This window comes from Diuraphis noxia, unplaced genomic scaffold (assembly GCF_037042655.1).
Source record: "Diuraphis noxia isolate RWA-SAM2 unplaced genomic scaffold, SU_Dnox_SAM2 contig0004, whole genome shotgun sequence".
NCBI lineage: Eukaryota > Metazoa > Arthropoda > Insecta > Hemiptera > Aphididae > Diuraphis > Diuraphis noxia.
Genome location: NW_028301714.1, coordinates 71,568,877 through 71,596,378, shown reverse-complemented (window position 1 = coordinate 71,596,378; position 27,502 = coordinate 71,568,877). Strand labels below are relative to the sequence as shown.

The window sequence follows — 27,502 nt, the reverse complement described above, 5'->3', positions numbered from 1 at the left end:
TCTCGAATTGATAGAATGGTAGGTGTAGTCCTCGCCTGGTTGTTTAAAATACTACCGTGTGCATTCATTGTTTACGAAATATTGTATTCCGCCTGTTTGCTGGTTTTCAATTAATTTAAAATGTACCACTAATGCAGAAACAATGTTTTGCGAAATTCCGTACATATATATTCATCACAACCAACAATTTCATATCGTTCCGTCTATAATTATTTATAAATACACTCGCTGTACACACGCTTAACACTGTCTCGTGTGTATCTTTTTAGTATTACACAATATTCGTTTGGATACGTCGTATAAAGCGAGTGTTTAAATTTATAACCGTAAGTGCTTAGATCTCCCGAGAATTACGATCTCATAATAGGGTTGTTTGTGTGCGTACACAATTTTTACATTATCTGACCTATTTTTTTAAACTTTTAAAATTCAAAAAACGTTTTTAATATTTATTATTTAGTGCGTGTTGCAATTGATATTATGTTGAATCAGTCGGTTATTTTTTTTAATAAAGTGGTACCACTTTTTTGTAGTGATAGGTTTATAAAGTGTATGTTTAAAGGTTCACTGTATACTGATGGTTTAAAACTCAATTAGTAGAAAACATAATGAATTATTGAACTCCTTTTAAGATAAAGGCTAAAACTAAAAATAAGTAATATTTTGGGTTATACTCGGTTTATGGCGTTAAAATTAAAATATTAATGTTCTATAGGTCTTATGAACCATGACACTCTGTTGACTTAGCCTCTTGGGTGTTGTTTTATTACTTCTGCCTCTTATCAAAAACCCAATACAACATAAACTATATAAATAATAAAAAAGATGATAATATAACTGCCATAATTATTGCAATCAATGTTATTGCGATTCTTGATCAATTCGTTAAAGTGTGATAATAGGAGGATTTATTTTAGACGGTGTGATTATGTCATCCCTACAAGATACAATACCAATTATTATTGGTATAAGTGGGATTCTCATACATATAAGTTGTATATGTTTTACTCGGTCTGCATAATGTTACGCTGTAATCTGAAACAATACTGTAAATATATGCGCGTTTAGAAACACGTCTTTATTTTACAATGGTATTCACTATTCAACGCTACATCCGAGATTAAAATTGGTCGTAATGTTATCGAAAATATAGGTACAGATATAATATTTTATATTATTAAAAACATACCAAGTTTTTGATTTTCAACGAGTTCAACCTACTAAATAAAATTTATGCTATAAGTTTTTTACGATTGTATTTTCGTCTCCGAATGAATAATAATACAATCAATTTTAATATCGTTCTGTGTCTCGTGTCTCGTTTCCGTTTTATGTAAATTATTTTTCTCATAACTATTTTGGTACCGTATTCTAAGTTCGCGTATCTAACCATTCTAACCTAACTTATATATTATGTAGTTATATACGATTTACATCATGTGTCGGGAGACTAATGAGAGAAGAAGTCTCGTCTATGTTTTGTAATAGTTTTACTTCCGGAAAACAACATACTACATGCATGATGTTTTGAATATTCATATTCGCATTTAAATTTTGATTACAAACATGTACACTGTCGTTTTCTGCAAAAACAATGAGGTATGAGTTGTATTCAAATTTTGCCTCTATGCTATTCAAATTAAATTTTTGGAATTTTCTATTTGAACTCATTGGAATCTGTAACGTCCGAACGCTATGTTTGCCGTGACGCATTCAAATATCATGTTACAAAAATAGATCGTGAAACGTTTGAATATTCATTGTTGCGTTGCAGTGGTGTCCGAAACAACAAAAATTAATTCAATAATAAATTCCATCAGTTGGAGCGCCGGGCTTTTTTCTCGCTCTGACTGTATACGTGCCCGCTGTCAGTTTGTTTATTTCCAATTCAATAAGAAAAATACATGTATACATAGCGAACCTCGCGATGTCGAGATCTATTTCTGAAAACGCATTATCGAATTATGTATGAGAGTTTTGAAGTGATTCAAACCAGTGATCGCAAGTAGTGGCTAAATTTAACGGTCCGCATTCGATTTTTATTATCGAACGTGTGGCGCGTTCGTGAGCCAAATTAAACATAAAACTAATTTAGTACTCCATCCAACTGCATATTATTTTTTATATATGTCTGATGAGACCGAACTGTTGTGCTACATGTATATTCATTCCTTCGATTTACGGGATTTCAAAAATAATAATAATTGTGTGTATATGTCGCATACTCGCATTCCAATAACATCAATTATTATAGATTCAATCAAATTTTATATTGTATTCTCGTTGTATTCCATATTTATTCGTACATAAACAATCGTAAATTAAAATATACACTTTTATGTTTGCATTTTGGGTAAATCATATAATATTGTGCGCAACGTACTCACTAGAATCGATCCGAGGTCTCGATATGAATGTTAACAATGTGTGTTTTGTGAGAATACGATAAAAAAAAAAAAACTGTTTTAAAACATTGACAATATAATAATAAATTATATTATGCTAAAGAAAGTTGCAACCATTTGAAAAAAAAGCAAATTTTGGACGTGCTTTGAATTTAAATTTTCACCGATATACAAACTAATACACTTTTGGGATGGTCATCTTTTGTAACTTGGAAAGTTTTGTTTTTAACATACATAACTGTGTACCATGTATTGTATTGTTATATTATGATTTGTTGTCACTGTCAACGTGATTGCCAGTACTCAGTATGCAAATTGCTTATAAATTAAATGTCTGGAATACAATTATGTACCTAGTTTTCATATAACGGTTCTTTGCAGAATTTGAACTTGGTAATATTGTATTTTATGTGTTCTTTTATAAAAATTTTTGTTTTGCAACATGTTTACAAGTTACTATTCTATGTATGATAAAATGAAACTAATAATAAACTTATGAAAATTGTAGTCATCTCTAACTTTGTATTCTTTGAATAAAAAAAAAAAACAAATTATTTTCAAGTTCGTACTAATATTAATAATATCAGGTACACTATGTGTGTAAATAGTAACATAGTTGAATTTAAAAAATCTCAGTTGTTGGAATGAGTATCATTCACAACATTTCACAACTGAATATTAGCTTATAATCGAATATATCGGACTATCTTACTATTTATTAAGTTATTAAATCGTATATAACATTATTTTCGTTGAAAAAATAAATATTTAAACAGCCTTAATTTGATAAGAAAAATTAAATTTGTTGATATAATTTATAAGTAGGTAGATAGCTCACCATTACTGACATTAACTATGTTATATTTTCTGAAAACCTAAAATAAATGATGAAAATTTGCACTTCAAAGTCAATATTGTATAATACATGAATTCCCAAAATATAAAAATTTTAGTCTTATACTATGAAATAAATTCCTATTAGGTATAATTATTATTTTATTTTTATTAAATAATTTATTTTAACATTTTAGATTCTGAGCGGAGTAAAGAATGTATTGATTTTACCATGATGTGTGTGTTTTTTTTGTGTGTCTCATCACGTTTTGGGGCAATAAAGTGCTTTGATTTTCGACTTTAGTACCTCGTTCGATCAGAAACCTAGTTGGTACTTTGGGGGGTCAAAAGTAAAAAATTCTTAATATTTTTCTAAATAATCGGGATAAACAAACTAAAAATTAAGGGAAAAACGTGAAATTTTACGCACAATCAGTTTTCGACAAAATCGATTTTGGTTATGCTTGAAATTGATAAAAAATTTTCCTTTTATATCTAAGATCTGAAAATTTGATACAAGGCTCCTTTACATATATTTTCACAACAGCAGTTGAAAAATAAAAGAAATATATAGTCACAATATTTTTTCAAAGTTTGAATTTTGGCAACACGTAAAAATCACGGAACTTGGCAAATTAATTTAAGCTAGAAATTCATAAAAAATTTTCTTTTTAAATCTAAGATTTGAAAATTTGTAATAATCTATAATATATATCCTAGACAGATAAACCGTCTCCGCTCAGAACCGTTTTTCGTATACAATGATATAATATCATTGGATTCAAATTTAATTCCATCCATTACAGTAACCCACTTGTAACCTACTGTACAGCAGAGCGACATTCACGACTTACCCGCTTTTAAAAAAAAATAATACATCGTATGTTATTTTTTAAACGAGTTTTTTTCCATGAATATTATTGCATAGAATTGGCATTTTTTTATAAACATTAAACGGTCATATTTCTTTTATGTATATAAAATATTATGTTACATTTTATAGATGCCCATTTCTCGCTTCACTCAGTAATTATAAATACCAAGTAGAAATTAAATTCCCACTCGTTTTCCCGTAAAATGTATTCTCTTTAATTATATATTGGATCCAAGGTACCACTACTTGAGCGGAATACATTACGTACAATATCTAAATTGTAAAGGCTGTGGTTAATTACTATACCCGTTAAGTCTTAAGTCCGACATGGTTTCCGAGCAAAAAATTAAATTAATCATAGATTCATCTAGGTATTTATCTCGATTTCGTTTCTATTTCGAATATTATCTTCAATCGATAATAATATAGTCTAGTGGGTATATCGATATTTTAAAACGTTCACTGATTGGGTAATTTTGTGTAATCTGCAATCAGATATAGCCCTTTAATGCTGCTGCCATGCACTATTGTGTATAAAATATAAAGCTCTTTGTACGAGTAAACATACGACGACGGTCCTTCGAATGGGAAATATTTAGAGCTTCTCCCGATGCGCTCTGTCAACTCGCGAGTATACTTACTCTTGCCGAGTGCAACTACACTACTTCTTACTGTGCTTCAAATATATTATGTATGTATATCAAAACGTGTGTGTGTTTCAAGCGCACTCGAATCTTGTATCAACGATAAACGCGTACGCTCAGAAATCTTGTTTGGGTGTTTTGCGTGTCACTTAGGTTTTGCATATATTTAGAACATTGTCATTTGCATACGCAGAACGTTTGATATTTTGATTTTAAACTGAATTCTCAGACGAATAAATAAATGCAAATATTGAAAAATGCGTTGAAAAAAAAAACCCAAATATTCTGCTGTGTCGTCGAAATATTATGTATAATATAATCAAATTAACAATGCACACGTAATACAGAAACGATCAAATATCCATAGGCGTCGAACGCATCATGTAAATAATCTTTTGGTAATTTTAACACTAACAGCTCCTCCCCTCCATCCATCCATGTTTTTTGGTATTAACTATTTAGGCACAAAAATAAAAAATTGTCAGGTTTTATAGTACATAATATTCAATAATATTACATTCAAGCATAATTTATCAAGTGTTTCCGAGATAATTTATAAAACAAAAAATGCTGTTTTTTTACCACTCTTTTTACGGCAGCACACCAATAATGTTGCAATATACGCACACATCATATGTAAGAATTACTTTGATATTTTGTATTTCATCATGTGAATTGTAATGACCTACATGATGATATTATTACGATATACATATTATTATTATTATTTTTTTTTAATTTGCCTTTTATTAAAAAATAATTATAGCAAAGCAATTATAAATACATATTAATATTCAATGTTTTACAAAATTAAATTAAGTAAACCATCTTACTACCTTATAGTTTTATACGTAGATAAGTCTTAATTAACTTTTCGATTATTTACGTGATAATGCTGGCCGTCATTCAACTGAATAATTATTATACTTTTATACTATTGTTAAAACAATTATATTATGATTTTATTAAATATAATATAATGCTGAAGTATTACGTTCCCTACTATTGTAGGTAATAACCAGGTAACGTAACTTATTATTGGTACTTATTCATTAATTCGTCTTGCGCAAATATAAAACTTTAAGCTGCGAAATACTTATTATTAATCTTTAGATAATGTCAAAATGACTAAAACTTAAAAGATTTAAATATTAATTAGGTATCTCAATTTCGTATTTAATATGACGCAGTAACGAATATCGATTGCATAAAAGTCGATAATTTTTCTGCTTATAAATTGATAAAAGTAAGTACTTGACTACAAATTATTTTAATTTTCACTAGATATTCATCTTGAATACCTTTTAGTTTCGCAATTTCGGCGTAAATTTAAACTTCGATTTTGTGTATTTTACGATTTCGTTCCAATTCGGATTAATATTTGAACTTTTCTCTGAAGATTTAAGTTTCTCAGTTTTCGTTTTCGTTTTCGCTGATATTTGTTTTAAGAAACATTTTAGGTCAGTGAAAATTCTAAAATCCTTAACTTGCAAGTTATTTTCATGTAGCACCTTTTTATTATCAAAATTTAACATAGCTTGTATTTTTATGAATTAACTATCAAAATTTTCCAGTAATTAATGAGAAATTGAGATAAGTTCTGAATCGTTACAAATGTAATGAAATAATATTTTTAAAACACTATTTTCTTCTTCACTCAAAATGTTTGGTACCTTATATGGTATTAACTTAGTATTTTAAGTTGAACGTTGAACTGATTTTATAATAATATGATAATGTATGTTATTATCTTATGTTTAAACAAATATCAAGTTCTTGTTTTTTCCTTCAAAACTTGTCTGATAACTTTCTTAATTTATGATATTTATAAATTTATTTACACTTTTGAATGAAAGCCAACCCTCGTTCAAAAGTGTAAATAAATAAAATAAATAATTCAATTATCTAATAATTATTTCTACTCAAGCAGTTGCTTACGCCGTAATAAAGAACAATAAAACTATCAAATTAAATTAAATTGACATTTTATGTTATAGATTACTGGCAATGTCAATATTATTTTATAAATTATAGATTGATTATCTACCTACGAATTTTTCAATATGTGATTGATTATACTTAAATTTCGCTCCTACTTTCGTTTTTGACTTGAAGTTTCAATTAATATATTGTAAATGTTATACTGTTTTCATACAATTATATAACAATAATACCTACTATAATTAAACTACACGATTGACAAAAAACCATCTTTATTTTAAACTACTAAACATTTTATTTATTTATTTGTTATTTAGTTGTTAGTCGACGCCTTATGGGCACAAGTACATATAGATAATACATTTACGACTAACGTATTAATTAAAATATTAAGTTAGTTTTACTTAATTTTTTTAGTTGCATTTTAGTAAAAAAAAATATTATAATAACAATCAGATCTATGCTAAAATCTTTGTCCAACGAAAATCATTATAATAAATATATTTATGTTTTAAATTTATACATTTCAGTGTTTTTAAGTTTTATGCAATATAAATTATTGATTTTACCTGTATTATTTATTAAAATAATATATGATGTAATTCTGTTCTCCGAAACGGAAAAAAATAAACAATATTATTATCCAGTGTTTTTCATTTGTGCGTGCCTCACCTGTTGTGAATTGTTGTCTTTTTAAGTAGATATTTTTGCTTTTACTGTTATATTTTCTTTTTTGAACAGTGCAGGTAGATACCTATATTGTACTTTTAATTTATAAATGGTTGACATTTCTCAGTGTCCTTCATTTTTTGTTTTTATTCTATTTTTAAACAGTTTAGAGTTGATTAAAGACTCAAAAGCCTGGATATTATGTACAATAAAAATTACATTTAAGGCATAGAAATCTTTATTGATAGCATAAGTAAACTTAATTAGATGGGTACCTAAGACATAGATCCTAAAAAGTAACGCGTTCCAGGCAGTGTTTAAGCGGGTTTATGTGGATCTGAGAATAAAGATTAACAACACGGAAATATAAAGTAATTCAATTTGCTTTATCTCTACTAAATATATGATTGAAACATGATAAAGAATTTTATACTCTCAGATTCTGCAAATATAACTGCCATTATTATAGGTGTTATTTGGAACTTGTACAATACACTAGCTAACTAATACTTATTATGTGTGTATTGTATTATGTTTGTTTATTAAATATTAAATTTCTGGAAATGTAATTACAAGGTAGAGTTATTTGTACAAGTGCTAATAGACGGCTGTAATTTGTTATACGGTATAGATGACAATTAAATATTACGTATACCTAGGTTGTAAGAACATAATTATTTTTTTAAAACTGTTGTCTGTTTCATTTATTTAATTGAATATTTTAAATTGTTTCAAGTTTGATCATATTGTCTGAATAATGGCAAAACATTAAAAATATTAAATCCTGCACGACGTGTCACGTGGTGCCGTAGCTATTCGTAAATATCATGACTTGGGTTAATTTTTTGAATCTGTTGTTTGAACCGTTTAAAATGTTATAACTGAGCTAACGTCATATTTTTGTAATGGCTGTTTTCCGAGTTATCTTCCCCCCACGCTTGCTTGGAGGGACAGAAAAAAGATAAATGTCCCCAACATTAATATGCGGGTCAGTAACATGATACAGATGGCTTTTTCTCTGCTTTTTACATATTGTTTTTTGATCGTTTTTTTTTTTTTTAATAATAATTTTTTGCTTCCATGTTACATTCACTAAAATAATGCCATTACTCATTAGACTCACATTACATTACTCATTAAAAAAGCATAACGAATCGCGCTTGTTTTCAGCGTTTTCACGTCTGTGAACATTTACAACTATAGATTTGTATTGTTTCTAAAACAATTTACAAGGTGTGTAATGAACGTATAAATCCAAAAACATAGAAAGTGTAAAACAGTCAAAATTATACTCACACGTATTCTACATATTGCTCATATCTCATATCTATTCAAACTTTTCCCTTCTCTGGTCGGTTTTGTGACGATACCATGGTCTCACTGGAGCATCGCGTCACCCCTCTCTTCACCTCACTGTGGATGTGCAGCAATGATGTGCCGATTACATAATAATGATAGGTTGTACAAAACGAATATCTACCAATGTTTTTTGTCTCTTGTCATTTACCTGCGGAACCAGCTCCTTGTGGCATTTTTTTGTCCATTTTTTATTTTTATTTTTGGATTTAAAATAGAGGAGTAACCTCCTGTGATCCGTGAGGTTCTCTAAATATTGTTTGTTCTCCAGTGCATCCTGACGGATCGGGTCATAGAATGGTGTTGGAAGTACTTAGGAACGTTATGAATTTAATATTTATGATATATACATATATGCACAATAACCTTGGTCGGTATTTATTTTGTATTTGACACGTTTTATTTTTTTATATTAAGTTTGATATGTATTGAGATAACCAACTGTGATAATTATCACGACTAAGTGGTTGCAACCGCAAAAGACGGGTCATAAGAAAGGGTTGGAATATATCATTATATATCGGGGATAGCTACTTATTCTAGAACTTCAAAATTTTCAAAATTTGAATACAATATTGTGTTTTGTCACTTATTGTCTTATAATTCTAATGTTTAAAAAAAAAAAAATACCATTGCTGCTTCTATAGAAAACTATTATTTTAAAATAAATATATTTTTAGTTTGTCTAAGAACATAAGTAAAGTTATTTTAAAATACTTAATATTATCGTAACGTGTGGACTAGGTTATTATAATTATAGTGAACGGGGAACAAATGTGTAAAGTGTTATACAAACTATTAAAAACCTAATATTTACCGTGCCGAAAAAAAAATGTTTTATTATTTTAAATGTAGCGTATTCATATTCATAGTATATTTATATAACACGTGCGCATTTTATTTGCACTATGTTCATAAATTAACGATAACTCAGCTTAATGCTGTTTAAAGTAGTGCAAAAATTTAATGACTCGCTGTATTCGTATCTACCGAGTAGTAAATTTCGTAATAGGTACAATACCTATATTATGTTTAATTTGGTATGCATTACTGTTTTTATGATAATTTATTATATATTATAGCTTTAAAATCAATCTCACCATGAGAACTAGTGTTGAATTTGTAACGTAATTTAAAATGTTGTAAGCGTCCAGAAACTAATCAATGGAACTATTGTACCCAAACATAATATGAATCATCTAATTACTATTATGAACTTTAAATCGTTAATACTTAAAATACAACCATTATTAATATAACTATTTGATATTAACATTTTTATTTTCATTAGATTAGATTAGATTAGAAAAAGATTAATATTTCAAAAATTGAATTTTTAGGAAGTTACAAAAAATTGTTTATTTCCTTAATTTTTACTTGAACCGAAAACTTGTCTGTAAAATATACGTAATTTAGTACCTAAGTTTTAATCTCCAAAAACACGAGATCTTAATAATAATATGAATCTACCACTTGGCTACAAAATTACAGTTTTATTTTACGTTTTTATAGAATATTAACCTTTTTCTAATTAACCGTCCAAATATAATTATTGAGTCTTACTTCATTTGTACAGATGTGGTATGGTGGAAAATTATACTTTATACTTGAATAACTATATCTGGGTTTCGCCTAACCGTCGGTTATCTATATAGATCACGGTATATTATATCTGAAGTACACTTGAGTAATTTACTATGGAATGATATCTGTGGATTTTAACTCGTCGCCCGTGAGATTATAAAATGAAGGGGCTTGGTACCATGATGATACACAATAGGTACATAATAATATTAATAACGGTTACAGATACACTATAGACAATTCACAAATTATAAGATGGAAAACAGTTAGACATTTTAATCTACTCCCAACATATAGGACATATAGGTATAACACCTCACCGACTTATTTTTAAGTTTTGGTGAAAAACTGTTTATTACGAATTTTTTTCAAGGAATGATTTTTGGATTCGTTTAAATATAATCTGTGCTTCATGTACTTATTTGCATTTAAATTTCAATAATTTGATTTACTATTAGTACATTTCTATACATTTTAAACTGGATATTTTAAAAACTGCAGAAACATATTGGACTTGAATATTTGATTAAATAATATGAATTGATTAAATATAGGCGAATCAATAGTTAAATCGTTTTAAACCGATCGATATCAAAAAGGTTTATTACCATAGTATTGACGTAATTGAAAACTAACCTTTTTAAATTTAACAGAAACGATATGGGAATAAAAATGTTTTATTTTTATTTTTTTTTTGGCAATAAAACTAGGCATAATATAGGCCGCATAATATATATATCATAATAATATAGAACGAACAATGTGAAGCAAATAATACATAAAAGTTGCTGCTTCTGCCAACTCGTCATTATCAATATTTCGTTAAAAACGAGGTTTTGCTAGTACACAGCGCGCGGTAAACACTTGTGTTATTTTCCACCCACTACCGAAAAATCCATCCATCGGTAAAAGTGTGTACATATACACTTTTTATTGACTACTCAACGTTGTTCTCTTGTATACCGACCACTTATATGTTTATATTTATGTATATTGTGTATGTATATAGTGTGTGTTCTGCCCGGAAAAATAACTTATCGCGCGAATAAGAAAAGGTATTTCGCGTTATCGTGTACTGCGCGTGTGCGATGATGTACGCGGGATGTGTTGGTCGAAAAGGTGTGGTTGGTGGGTAGGTGTTTGAATGGCTGAGAGGAAGCCTGTACAACAATAACCACTTAACCAGACGGGTTTATGCCAATAGCTGGTTTTTGTTTATTGAAAAGCTTTCAAGGAAAAAGGGTCGGGAATAATACACATAAGCAATTTATACGTATTGCTAACGGCTCGTGTGGTTTTGGGGCTACACGCTAGAAAATAAAACCGTATGGAGAGAAAAATAGTAGAGATACTGAGCGATGAGAAAGAAAGGGAGTGATAGAGAGAGCACCGCGCGGTGACCGAAAATATTTATCGCTGAGCTCGTTTAATCACGATGCAGCCGCAGCTCGGGGTTATCCAAATAATTGGTTTTCGGTTATGAAAACAACAGATGCGTGGAGAATAATATGTGATGGGACGTGATGCGTCTCCAGGGACTCTCCGTGTACATTCGCGCCGTGGCGTTTGCCCTTTTCGGTCCGAGTGCTGTGTCGGTTCACGTATATACAATTCTGCAATATACCATATCGTATATAAATATAAATTGTGTGTGTGTGTGTGTGTGTGTGTGTGTGTGTGTGTGTGTGTGTGTGTGTATAATATCGTATTGAGAGAATTTAAAAGTCATTTTGTTTCCGGCTACAGTGAAACCTAATATACGTTCGTCGAACGCACTGCAGCTCTAGAGATCCAGTTGTACGTATAATCATCCTTAATGTACCGTATACGTGTCTATGCTGTAATAATTGTCGTCGTCGGGGTTCACAAATTTGATTATCACCTGGTCCGTGTTTTTAGCATACTAGTGTGCCGCAGTGGCGCCAAAATATATATTTACCTATGACATTTTTGTCAGGTGATTTTAGTAGATAAGAGCGTTACCTTTGTCATTCTAAATATATTATGATAATTGTATTAGATATTACAGTTATTGTGAACTAAAAGTCGATAATATTACGTCATATAAACTATACTTTGTGTATAGTAAGGCAATTATAAGAAATAGGTGCAGGGTATCAAAATTGTATGTAGAGGTGTTTAATGTCATAGGTAAAAATTTAGACTTTGACGCCACTGAGTTGCCGAGCCTTTTCTCCCATCGACGCTGTTCGAAACGCGCAGCAAGAATTTCTAATCCAAACGTGGCGCTTTATCGTGATCTATCTATCGTATACATTTGCCGTTGTTTACCAATAATACATACGACGAACCCTGAATTCGTGCCTCCTCCACGCACACGAGTGCCCCACACGAGTGTTAAAAGCGCTGACTATTTCCGGTCGATTCCCGAATATTGAATGTTTGAAGGAAAGCCGTATAGGGATGACGGTAAATTATGATAATGTCTTAGTTTCGACGTATAATTCAAAACTCGTGTCGGATGCGGGGAGTCGCTTGCATATTGTTTTATAAGTCTTATTTTGTAACTCAACTTCTTATAAATAACCGCTTGTAACTGTAACGAGAGTATAACGAAATTCGACAGCCCGACAGTTGTTCATCCATCCCGCACCCTTCGCCACTCTGACGTGTTTTGTCTTGAACCGTGTAACACTCGGAAAAAGACAATAATAATAACAACGATTAGGGTTTGGAACGACAGTTTGCAATAAATATAATGGCTGTGGTTGAAGGTCGTTGACGACGATCGTGTGTGTCTTCTTAGTAATAAACCGAAATAATATATTGTTGTATAAATACGAATGCAAGAATATAATAATAATATGTAATACATAATAATATATCTTACGGTTGTACATATATATACACTATATTATTACAGTAATGGGACAGCGCCGCGATCGTTCGCCCGTGTTTAATATAAATCATTTGGCGGCCATTATTCCTCGGTATCTTTTCGGATTCGCGAATCGCAAAATGCCATATATGTGCTTGTTTACACACACACACACATTTTACGTACGCATAATATACTATTATATGTATGCAATGTGTACAATGATAAATCATACGCGCTCGGACCCGAAGCGGTAAAATTGCCTAACCGTTTTTTCACGGTTTCTTGCCGCTTGTACCGACTGATTGTCGTTCATATTGTATAGCGTGCGAATGACTGCGACGATGATAGTATTATCGAGAGTTTGTTCGAAAATTGTTATGCCAGAAGTGTGGAGAGGGGAGGTAGGTAAAGCTGAACACTCTGCCGATTCGGTGATTTTTTTGCATTATTATACAGATTGTCGTTTTTTCGACGTACGTCAATCGACGACGTTATGATGTCGTTGGCGATTTACGCTATTTACTACGACGAATGCTATCAATTATTCGACCCGATATATTATTATTATTATGATTATATGAGAGGAACAAAGACGTAGCGATTTATTAATTTTTTTATGTTCCTTGTTTGTTGCAGAAAGAAAACTGTTCATTGGAATGCTGTCGAAAAAAATATCCGAACCCGACATCAGGTTGATGTTCGAACCTTTCGGTGCCATCGAAGAGTGTTCGGTGCTCCGGGACCCGAATGGCGTTAGCAAAGGTAAAACATTTCGTTTTATAAAAAAATACTGTATCCTACCTATATATAGGTACTTGCCATTTTGATAAAAAATATATATATCCGTAGGTAGCAATTGTGTAACGACGAAACGGTATGGCTGCCGTTCACTGTGCGACGCGTTAACATTATACTTTTTTTTTTTTATAAAAAACACGTGTTGGTAGCGTATAATATGTATTCGTTTGACACTTTTAACTTATTGTAATTGGTATAGTGTATACACAAATTATACTACATTGATAGTAGTTTACTCCCATCGATTGGTTTTTTTTTTATTGTTGCCATAATATACTAATCGCTGTTTTCCGATTTTATCGCATGGGATAATATTACTCTTTCTACGTGACAAGTATTTTTCCTTTTTTCGTGGATAACTATTTTATGTTGTGACCCATCGTGATGTAGTGAAATTTCCATATGAAATATAGTTGGGCGTTCGCATAATGCGAGTGATAACGATTCTTGTTTTTTTTTTTTTTTTTTTTCATCATAACATCGGACTATATCGTGTAATAACTAATGTATTAAGTGTATAACAAATTTGTTAACGATTAGTTCTATCACTGAATTGCCTCCCTCCGTATCCATGTTGTAAAATTATTTATTGTATGTTCAAATCTGCTTATTATTCCTTGTAGGCTGTAAATATTCTTAAAAAAAAAATTAATAATAATAATAATAATAAATTTGTCGTCGTCGTTAGGTTAGAGGCGGCGTTTATGCTCGTCGTAATAAAATGAATTAATATCATTTTAGATTGCGCTGAGGACAGATTTTTGGCTTCCGAGCCACTATATTTATAATATTTCCTTCAGCACACTTATCCTTCTAAGTGCTCCACACCGGAGTCGTCGACTTATACACTGTTATAAAAAAAATAAATATTATCATTTTATTCGATCATTCAAAAAGCTGTAACTGCTGTAACATTTCATGCATATTATATTATACCATTACTGATGATGTATACTGAAATTAAATTTATTTCGCAAACATAATATATCATATTATATAAAATGCTGCTTATATTTATGTTATGGTAAAATAAACGGTATTGTGCTTTACATTCCTAATATAATATTTTTAATCAATGGTGTAGCCAGGAACTTTTTATGGGGGGGGGGGGGGGGTTCAGCAAATGAAAACTTACCATAGGTACTATAATTCGTGGTATCGGATATTTATTTTTATTGTTAAAATACAACATATATATCGTAAAAATTAAATTCATAAATTTATTAGTTTTAAACAAATAAAACTTATTAAACATTATTAATAAAATACATAATAATATATATAATGTCCGAAGTCAGAGTTAAAATAGTGATCACCTACAATACAATGTAATTACAATAATAAATCAATTTTTCTTTTTCTTTTTACCAATTCATCCAACACTACTTCTGGATTAACTTCAATTGTTCTGTGAATATTCAGTTAAACAATCAATTTAAACTGCCATGGTATTTCTGAGATAAATTTTCAATCGTCGAATTGTAGAAAATTACCTTTCTGTGCAGTAGCTGTTGTAATGGGTAGTTGCCACGATTTTTAACAGTTTGTAGACATTTGGATAGTCATTTTCATTACAATTATTAACTCTGATAAATTAGATGGAATTTTAGACAAATTTTGTAGAGAAGTCCGCCATAATTTAAGTTCTGCAATAACTACTAAAGGAGCAAAAGATGGTAATAATTGTGAATATTTTTTTACTAAATCTGTTATGTAATTTTCAAAAGTATCTAAATTATTTTCCTCTTAAATCGAAAACAAACAATTAAAGCTCTTCAACAATAAGATTCATGTTTTAATAAACGTTCACTTATCATTGTTATAAAATTATCTAAATATGGGATAAATATTTTCACTCTGTAATATTCCACAAGCGTGCTAATAGCAGGTGTTCTCGATTTTTACCAACATGACGAGGCGAAGAAGTATTGATATTGGAATTCTTACAAAATATTTCTGCTCTTTTAAATATTAATTTAAAATCTTTTCCCATATTTTTTCTCATTTCTTTTAAAACATTTATAGAATTATCAGTCATATTAATAACAAGAGATAAATAAAATCCAGGTGTTTTGTAAAAGTTTACTTAGTGGTAAACTAACAGCAAATACTGTTGATATTATGTGTATAGTAATCTAGAATTCAAATTTATTAATCATAAAATGCAATTGATTTGCTGATGAAGATGTATTTTTATCGGGCCAACTGCTTATTTTTTTTAGAGCATCAATCAAAATATCTTGTAACTCTAGGTAAATTATTACCGAGCCATGGCGCTGCACCCAACTAGGAAATAAACTAGGAATATAAATATTAGATATTAAAATATTTTCTGTCCAATCACTTAAGTATATTAAAAATTAAATTTTAAAAATATCTTAACATAATTTAATGTTTAGACGTTTTTAAACGATGTCAAATTAAAATAAAATAAATAAAGTGGAATATTAATGTCAAATATATAAACGAATAGACGATATTAAATTAAGTAAAACAGTGAGACACCAATGGGCAAGGGCAACGACCAAATATTAACTAATAACTATTAGTTTTACACAATAATGTTCTTGTGTTAAATGATCGGTGAGCCGCAAATGCATTAGGTATACCTAAAATAAACTTTGAATTCAGACAATGATATTGCTTTTATCGCTGTTATCAACTGCAGTAGAAAACCCAGATAAAATGTTCCCAAGCAAAAATGATCAAAGTAGTAAATATAGTTCATAATATTATGACTTGTGTGTGTGTGTGTGCAGCGTGTGAATAATATGTTTATAGTGTTTATACAAACTATTATAATATAATTTCCAAGTCAAAATTCTAAACTATAAAAATATTAAAGAAATAACCGTGTTTCATGTAAAAGTTAATTTACAATCTTAGGTTCAGGGGGGGGGGGGTACTGTCCCACCACCCCCATGGATACGCCACTGTTTTCAATACATTCGGTATCAATTATTTTAAATTTAATGGTTTAGGTACATTAGAATTCGGTGTTACCTTTCAATTTTCATTTAAGGTTTAGAATACTAGAGTGAGAATTCTATTAGATTTACAATGATAGGGAGTTCTTTTGTTTTTGTTTTCACGATATTATCACTTTCAAATAAAATTGATGTGCCAAAAGTTTCATATACCCATTGAGATTGGGGAATTGGACATATCCTACCACTAGACACTAGCATTAGATTATTTCGGAAATTTTCCAGTAGTTTTTTTGTTTTTATAGAAAATCGCACCAAACTATTGAAATTCGAGCCTCACTGTAGATAACCCAACGGGAGATTCCCGTTAGTATAGTCCGCGCCACGAGAGAACGCATACGGCTCGCGCATTCAAATGATTGCGTTCGAACGTCTCGAGGCCAAATCTCCCCACCATGCGACAACTGGTCTCTGCATACAGCGGCTCAAGTAATACAATAGCAACACGCACCGTGTCGTATTAATTGTGCGTAATAATTTACGCATAAATTATTTTTTTTTAGTTTTTACCTGTAGTAAATCAAGACCTATTTTATGGAATATTCGGTAAACGACTAACGACTTGATGAAAAAATGTTTTTGTTATTGTAATCGCAGTGTATACACCTGCCGACAAAATCGATGTGCTCCGAAGCGCTCCGACGGGTGGCGATCGTGCTGGTAAAGTGGTGGGAATGCGCGAAAAAAAACGTGTTTTGGTCGGCCGCCGTATGCGTTCTCTCGTGGCGCGGACTATAGATTCCCACTTAAGGAGTAAACTTTTTGCATTATTTACAACTTTTTTTAACATCCTAGACAGCTACAATTTTCACCGATTTTTATTTTAGTATCTTAAAGATATATAGCATTTTTAAACACGATTTCAAAATCTTTACAATTTATTTGATGATTAATCTTCAGGTTATTCTAAATATAAATAAATAAATTATTTTTATAATTATTATTTTAATAATTTATTAATTTATTAATCTATAATTGTTTTTTTTTTTTACTTCTTTGTATATGAGCAGTAGTACATTTTAGTAAATTGTATTAAAGAGAGATAACTGCTGGGAAGATTTAAACTAATACCATAAGAAATTTAATAAGACGGCTACGAATTAAATACTGAATTATCAAATTTCATATTTCATAACTACTTAAATTTTCAATAATTAACTACTTTGTTAATCATTAAGTATTGACAGTATAGTTTTGCATAGTATTATCATATTGTATGTATAGGAATGCTTTTTGAAAATTAATATTTTTCCATACCTACTATTTCAACTTTTAGTTTTTTGTTAACTTACAAACCCTGAATATTGCGCCAGTTTAAAATGAGCTATTCGATATTCAGTTCAGGGTTTTTTCGGATGAAACTTTAAAAATTGTTGGATTTTTCAAATGTTTCTATGTGGGTATATAGTTTGAAAGTTGCGTGTATACGTTAATACAGCAAAGTATATAAAATCTTGCTAGAAATAATATCTTGCATAAAAAATTTGAAAAATGTTCTCGATTTTTTGTTATGTATATATTCTAACACTGTGGATTAAAATTGGTTACTAACACCGTAAATTAAAATACGTTATGTTGAAAATAAAATGTAGGCAATTGGTAAAATAATGAACTCTATATATTTTACGCTAATTTTTATTAGAAAAACAACAGTGCAGCAAAAAAAAAAAAACATTGATTAAATTATAATTGATTTTTTAATTCAATATTTTTAAAGTTATGTGTTGTCTACAAAAATAAAAATATGACACAATATATAACGCGGAGTTGTTATATTACATCGATAATCTTTTACCGTTCAGGACTATCACGTTGGTTTGAATCGAATAGGTCGTGCATGTTTTTTTGTAGGCGTGTGCCGAAGGCAGGATGTTAAAACATAGGAAAAACATAGGATGTTAAAAAAAGTTGTAAATAATGTATATTGAACGAGCTCTCGTTTAGCTTTCTATGCTTTCATTATATAAACTCGGCCATCAGCGGCGATGATATTACCTTTCGCGGTACCTTTCGGTGAACGATTCTTTACAATATTAATAATTTAAATTGAACGACGTGGTTAATATTTTGGTATTGCAGGTTGTGCATTCGTTACGTACACGACCAAACAGAACGCCATCGCAGCCATCAAGGGTATGCATCACTCGCAAACCATGGAGGGCTGCACGTGTCCGCTTGTGGTCAAGTTCGCCGACACCCAAAAAGAAAAAGACCAGAAACGCATGCAGCAGATGCAAGCCAACCTTTGGGGACTAGCCGCGACTGGAGGAAACAGCGTGCCCACCGCCCAGTATTTGGCCCTCGGCGTGCTAGCCAATCAGCAGATGAACGTAAGTATAATAAAATTTGATACGATTATTCACGACCGTTTTTCGCCGAAACACGCAAAGTATTATTACCCTCTCGTACTCACTGCTGCAGCCTGCAAGTCGATGGAAAGGGTCGACGAGTCGACGAGCATTTCTGCAGTAGGTGTCTATCGTCTTCGCGCGATGTTGGTACATCGTGTTTTCGGAAAATGTTATTTTCTACGCTTGAATCACTTTTAAATAAGCCGCGACACCGTATTCAAGATGCTGCACCCCCTGTACGGCTGTACAACCACACAGCTATATATTTTATTATAATACCTTATATTATATTTATATAATTGTTATTGTGCTCTCGCGTAGTGTTCAAACTCTGAGTATACCAACCAAACCATGAGATTCCTTTGTTGTAGTTACATCTCAAATGCGTGACGTAATCTCTCACTGTCACTAATAATATAAGCACACACCACGGATAGTTTAAAAAGTTATTTGCGGCACCCGCGCGTCAGTGTTCACTGTCAACAGTTAGGTTTTCAAGCGAACACCCGATTTACTCTCCGTGCGTTACTTAAAAGGGATAATGACATATTCACGTGACACTTATTATATTATTATTGATGTTATTGTAGGTATAATATAATAGAAGTATGCTAAAACAGTTTGGGAATAATGACGATAGCACCTCGTTCCTATAATAATAATAATGATCATTATTATTAGTAGTAGTTATGTTTATTGTATTTAAACGCTATAAATATCTTTATCGTGCAGAAATCTCGTTACCTACGTCGTGTATATATACATACATAATACACGGTGCATTTTGCCTGCGTTGATTGCAAAATCCGCTCACAGCACGGCGTTCGACTAAATCCTCCTCCTCTTACCTAATCGTTTTCTAATTAAACTTATAAACTGTTCTGTAGCGCGCCATGTTTATGCGCGTTTTATGAAGTTAGTATTGAAACTAACCCCTTGCATAATGCTCCCGTGGGTGTAAATGGCAATGTAATAAACTTAGTGATTCAGAGCGACTCCGTGAAAACTTTGACCGTAAAAGTATTTTCCCTGTTCGGGTAATTTGCCAAAATCATTTTGGCCATTTTATAAACACTCCGGATCGTCGTCATGTCTTCTCTCCCAACGGATGATAACGAGTTTTTCGTTACACGTCTCAGTTAAAATCATCAGCGAATGTAGATTATTTACTTCGTAAACGGTGACGGTGAAATCAGAACTTCCTAACTTCTTAACGCATTTTCGTTGACTCTTCGTTTTGCGTGAGAAATGGGCATGTGCGAGAAAACTCCACCCCGTGATATTTGAATATTATTATATTTGATTTATTCATGACACACATTTATGCATTTTCTATTGTAATTGTTATGTTGTACCAATAATATACGTATGTAATATATTTTATATAATATATATACCTTAGTATGTATGACTTACTATTCCAAAATTGGTTTTAGTTCGTTTCGAACAGCTACTTTAATTTGAAATGAAAAAAACGATTTGGTATGTTGTAGTAGAATTATACGTATGGTACTCGGAAGGAGGTGGAAGGCGGTGACTCATAGAATTCGCAAAGGAGCGAAGCCTGTAGGCGACAAAGGTTAGGTCGTGGAAAGCGTTTTTACGACGTTAATCGTTTAACATATTTTCTGTATCCGGGTAAAACGATTGAATTGATGTATATACATATGTATATTATAATACGATACGAATATATTGCGTTTACTTTCAAAACTCGAATTTTATTGATTTTTACCGCACGCGTTTGCCGCTAAATTACATTTCAACGCGTCTCGCCCTTTCCGCATTTGAAACGAATCGATCTTACCAGAAGAAGACCAACAATTGTGTAGATCTCAGCTAAAATAGGCTCTTTACTTTGCGGTAACAGTCATATATGAAATAACGTTCTGTCATTAATCTAAATATTGTAGTATATTGTGTGGCCTATTAATATCTTCGTCTTCCGACGTATACCAATCAGGCGTAAGCACAATTTTATTAATTGTCTTTACTCGGTGGTGTCAAGAAATTTAAATTATACGCATATATGAAGGACACCTTTTTTTCAACCTTCTATTTTCGTCATACTTGACGTTATACATTTTACGATATTGTTTAAATTGTAAAAAAAAAAAATAACAAATTTACCAACAGCATATTCAACCAACATATTATATTCCCTCTTGGTGTGATATTTTACACTCGTAACGTCGCTGTTTATACGTTTCGATGTGTAGAGTTGATCGTATTGTGTTGTGGAAACTGCAAAATATTACTCGTCGTTTGTACGCATTTTTTGATTTTTTAACCGACATTTTTCCCATTCGATAACTTGTAAACCAATACAATTAATACAAAATAGACATCATAATATTATAATATTAATATAACGTGAGCGGTGAAGGATTTTTTTCGTGCGATTTTTAGGCAAACGCTTTCGGGCAGACGTCCCCTCTATAATATGTTCATTCCCCTCCAACCTCAATTCTGAACTAACACGCTGTGCTGCAGCTAGTCTATAGTGGAAGGGTTCCGGCCGACGGTGATGTCGTGCAATCCGTACAATTGTACAACACTGTTCTCGATGCGTAATAATAACGATTCCGTTTTTTATGGTTCGCAGAATGACACGAACTCGCTGTCGTCGCAAGTGCTCCAGCAGATCCAGCTTAACGCCGCCGCCGCTGCCGTGGCGGCCAACAACAACAACAACCACCAGCTGAACAATCTGCTTTTGACCAACAACACAGGTTCGTTTTCCTTGTGTATACCGAATTGTGTTCGTGTGCCTGTTAACGCCAAGGTACAGCCGAATTACCGGTGTATTGTGACGTTTAACTGCATATTTTGTCAATATAACTGATCATAATATAATGATATTACAATATATTATGTACGCGTGAGTATGACCCATTCTTCTGAAAACTCACGGCCACAATATTATTATTAGCATAGGTAGGTAGAGAGAATAAATCGAGACCAGGTTATAGTATAGTATTATGTTTAGTATTTTAGATTTTTACGAGTATTTTTACAGTTTTATTTAAATTTTTCTAAAATGTCATAAATATATTCCGTTCTGTTATTATTCGTTTCCGGACTACTTGCCTACCAACTTATTGTTGTTTCTTATCATTCGGGACTCGGGACGCATAATGAACTACGATTGAACAAGTTTGTATACGTATGTAAACACGAATGTGATTCATCGTGTTCACGCATACAAATGTATAACATAATAAGTTGGACTGCTGTATACACCTTAGATCTCTCATTGAAGTTCAATATACCCAAAATAGATGATCGTTCAAATTATGTTATACAGCGTATAAAGGTCATCAAAATGTATTGCTGTAATTTGTTACTGACGGCCAATGTCGTCAACTTAAACGCGGGAATCACTCTGTAGCCATCAGAGTGTAATAAACTAATAAATAATGTATCGAATGCTATATTATTTATATCATTCTCTCGAGTATTCCTAATATATGGTTGATCGCATTTAACGTAAAACACTTATTAGTTCAGAAACCATTAAAGATTTTGAAATTTGATTTCAAGACTTAAAAACAACAATTTTTTATTAGAAACACTTATAATTTTTACTTCTTTACATTTTAATTTCTCTTTACCAAGCTGGATATTTTTTGGAGTACTTCGATGTACATAAAAATCGAATTTAGGACGAACAGTTTATGCGAGTTATAATTTGTTGCAAACATAAGTGTAGCCGTAGTGGACATAATATCTAAACTTTAATTATTTATACGCTATAGCCTCTAAGTCATAACTCATAAACTACTTATATAAGCTCTAACTTACAAACTAATTATTCGAAATTTGATTCTTATAGATCGAAGTAATATTTTTAATAATATTCTGCTTTGGAATAGAAAATTAAAAATGTATGTTGTATTTTTTTTAAATGTTTTAATAACTTAAATTTATAAAATAGAAACTTTTACAAAAAAATTAGTTAGTTTTAAACGTTAAATGAATCACTCTGTATTTATAGTTTTGAAATTTCTTTTTTATTTTAACCGACGATGATACTGCTGCAAATATATCCGTTTACATGGGTGGGTTTTATGAGGTCGTCAGCGAATGTTGATATTTTAAAATAATATGATAAACAATTCCAAGTATTTAAACGTTATATTATTCAAAGCGCTAGTCATACACGGACTTATAGCAATATTAAAGTCGGAATAAACGTTTGTCTCATCCTTAAAACATAAATAAACGTCTTTTTTATGTACCATCATTCACTATCTATTACTATAAGTCTATAATATACAATTATTATCTATTCATTAGTTACCTACTTCTATAATATATATATTAATCTATTTATTGTTGCTCAATAAACTGTCGGTGGCGGTGTTACTATTCATATGTACCTATTAAATACCAGTTAACTACTGCGTTATACAATGGGCGTTGTTGTTATTATTTTTTTTTTGTAAAATATCATTAATTTCATGTGACCCCCAATATTCAGGTGCGCTCAAATCCCCGTATCATGTCCAGACGTCCCATTACCATCCCACACATGTAGATACCGTGTCACCAAGGCGTTTAGATTACACCGATCCTTTCTATACAGGCTATCAGAATTTGTCAGCGTCGCCGCCAAGTCTAGGAGACCTGAACCCGGGAAACTTGCAGAACTTGTCGACGCTCGCCAATTTGTCCGTTGGAAACCCTAGTGAGTAAAACGAGTTACATTATTGTTATCGTGCAGGTAATATTTTTATATTGTTATGTCGTGTGAAACGTTTGTGTATCTGTCGTTATTATAACATAACAATATATTTTGTACATCATATTATCGTTCGTGTCATCATATATAATATATTATAACAATCATTATAGCTTGTAAAATAACGATAAAACAGTTATAATAATTGTAGTTAAAATAGAATTATTACTTTTTTAGGATTAAATTTGGCATTATACATCGTGCCGTTTTCAGCGTTTGAAATAGAAATGAGAATTTATTTATGCGAATGATTTTATTACTTCTTTATTTCTTGTTAATTAGTAATTATCATTACAATTTCTATTTAAACGCTAAATTAATTATTGTTTAAGTATCATAGTTAGTGTATATTTATGTTTTACTTATTTTGGGTTAAATTTTACTTAATTAATAGGCCCAGTGCTTTTCTTACCACGAACTAGCTAATAACAGACCATTTACTATCGTTGGGGCTTATTGTGGGTAGAAAAAATTCGTATCTATTTCTATTCGTATTAAATTATTTACAGTTGAAATCATTTTGGCTTTAGTATGCTTATGGTGTAAGTTATGATTAAAGTTGAAAGTTTTATCACATTGATAATAATAATGGCGTTGTAACTGGTGACGAATTGTGAATTTAAATAAAATAAATTGTATAGTTATAATATGAGCACAATAAAAATGGAATACCGAGACGGACGATGTACTTAGTGCACCTATATGGGTAGGCAAGTTTATCGAGCGTGTTTAATATACAGAAAGTAAAGTAAATTATTTACAATTAGAGAAATGATTTTTATTTTATTTGTGTGTTCAAACGAGAATTTTAAATTTATTTTAATTTCAGATGACATGGCGTTAGAACTTTCTGTATCTATCTACTTTTTTTTAAACACGTATTTTATTTCGCTCGTTTACCCGCAAGGCAACAAACTGTTAGGGTTTTATTTTCCTTTCTTTTCGCTCACAGTAACCTTTTTTTTTTTTTTTTTAAAAAAGCTGACTTTAAAACATTTCACATTTTTCGTTAGACCGATCATCGTGGTTCTTATTTAATGCTCGTCGCTATCGTGATGCATTTCTAATAATAATGTACGCCCAAATTCCAAAAGCGGCAACCACGTGATTACCGCACGCCTATTATAATATGTCCTGACTGTATTTAAACCATTGCCTTTAGTATTTCTGATCAAGAGCCAAGAATAAAAAGTTGGAAAACAGTAGTTTTTTCACGCCCCAACTTTTCAAGCTGTGCTTTTGATGCAGTCAATCCCAAACAAAGATTCGAAATATTAGGAAAAAACACATTAATTTAACAATAATTCAAATAGTAAATTTAAATTCACTATTCGAGTAGTTCGTTATATATGGTCAGTATACCATTATTGGCAGTGCTTTATGATTATGATAATAATATTAGAAGTATGTACATACGTGAATAAAAATTTTTTCCAAACATTCATTATAGCCTATTTTTAAATCTTATTTTGAGAAAAATTGATATGCTAAATAATATATTTAAGTCAAATAGCTGATTTTTTACGATTTTTTAAACATCAATATTCTCGTTAAATAAATTACGATCTATAGTTTTTATTAGAAACATTATAATCTAAAAAAAATATTTTACGTGAACATTTATGAATACCTTATGCACCTAGGTAAATTTATATTTTTTGATCGATAGATATTATTGCTTTTGCTATTCGTTTCATGTCAATTTATAGTAGCGGATGGTAAACCAATATAATATGATACTTAATCACTCGGACATTTTCCTTACTTTTAATTAGGAACACTGTACTGAATACAAGGGTTATGTGTAGAGTCTATACGAAGTATCCCGCCAATAGAGTCTGCCATTTTGAGTCCGTTAATGTTTTTTCCGTTGGTTTTCAATTTTTCATGGACAGAACTATTTTATTAACTTTAATTCCACCAAAAATCGGTACAATGCCGGTAGTATTCACGAACCCACGGTTAATATCTTATAAGAAAGTGGTATCTTCACTTTTTTATGATAAACAAACATTGTTGCATATCTTTCGGATAAATTGTATTGTTTAATATTCTATACGAAAAGACTGAAAATGGCAGTCTACTATAATAATGTAAGACATGTTTTCTGACCCACTGCTGTGTTCTGTACAGGCATTCAGTTAAGTTAGTAGAAAAGGGTATTACATTTTTATTTTACAAAATCTATAGTTAATTAAAATAAATAGAATAATCGATTTGACCCAATTTTTCAATACCATAATATACATAAATAATAAGTATAGTGTATACGCTGGTAACTACAAAATGTTAAATCTTATTTTTGAATTTTTTTTTTTTAAAATTGTTTTGAAAATTATTATTGTAACTATCTGATATTTCGATGACTACACAAAAATACCAAAAATATGCAAAAACAAAACACTTTTATTTGAACTAATGTCTAAAATATACTAAATAAACGTCTGTATTAATTATGGTAATTATTAATCAATTACATTTTTATCTCGCAATAATATTTTGAATTCTGAATGACATTCATCGATATGCAAAATAATTAAATTAACAGTTTCGCGGTGTACTCCATAATAATTGTCGCTGCCGCGGCCGTATATGCGGCAATAAACCGGAGACGCACTCCAGTAAAATTATAATACAAATGATAATAATAATAAGAGGAATAATAATAATCGAACAGGAAGTAGTTTTCCTTGTATAGCGCGTGTTGATTGGTAGTCTCTTTGTGTCGTCACCGTCAACTGAATTATATTTATTATTTTAATGACATAATGGCGCCCTATTTTGCCCTTTGGCTTCCGTGAATTATAATTATTATTCATGATCGGCCAGCAGCAGGTAACGGACACGCTGATACTTGGCGAGTGTTTTTTCATAAAATTACGTTCCCGTGTTCTAATGTAATGTCATGTTTTGGTGTCTGTTATTGTTTTAGCATAATAATTTTTTTTTTCAGTAGTCAACTCTGTGAATATGCAAAATCTAGTCACATTGGCCGCGATGGGAGCAAATTCCGTCTCGCCTACAGGTAAACTACCATAAATCAATTGTCATACTTAATTATATTGATCTTATTAACTTATTGTAAGCTTTCTCGATTACACGGCCATTGTACAATTATTATGTTTGATTTAGCAGTTATGGTGAAACCGACATAATCTGATTAATCGTATATTGGTCAGATGTTGAGTTAACGAATTTTATACGTTTGATATAGGATGAAACTTGTACAATATTATTCATAATTCTGATTTTGAATTAGGTAATTGGGCAATGGAATATTTCAAATAAATTCCGCAAGTTAATATTCATAATTTAAAAATTAAATCGTCTGAAACTTTTTAAAATGTTTATTATTTGTTTTCTAGATATTTAATAAAACGGTTGAACATACATTGTTCTGAAGCATGTATTTATAAATAATTAAATTGAATTATACTAATCAATATATATATTTAAATGTCAATTCGAAATTA

General features: G+C 30.8%; 1 protein-coding gene across 17 annotated transcripts in view; it reads left to right on the top strand.

The window, feature by feature from the left end:
* The window catches only part of LOC107168435 (CUGBP Elav-like family member 1), a 194,864-nt gene that overhangs the window by 154,364 nt on the left and 12,998 nt on the right, over nucleotides 1-27,502 (top strand). For 9 of the 17 annotated variants that reach the window (XM_089225092.1, XM_089225095.1, XM_089225104.1 and 6 more), the window contains 5 exons: nucleotides 13,786-13,911; nucleotides 19,014-19,264; nucleotides 21,891-22,017; nucleotides 23,769-23,975; nucleotides 26,983-27,054. In XM_089225092.1, coding sequence (XP_089081218.1) covers nucleotides 13,786-13,911; nucleotides 19,014-19,264; nucleotides 21,891-22,017; nucleotides 23,769-23,975; nucleotides 26,983-27,054 — 783 coding nt within the window. The remainder of the gene's footprint in view (nucleotides 1-13,785; nucleotides 13,912-19,013; nucleotides 19,265-21,890; nucleotides 22,018-23,768; nucleotides 23,976-26,982; nucleotides 27,055-27,502) is intronic. The other 8 variants (XM_089225098.1, XM_089225096.1, XM_089225093.1 and 5 more) reach the window with 5 other exon arrangements.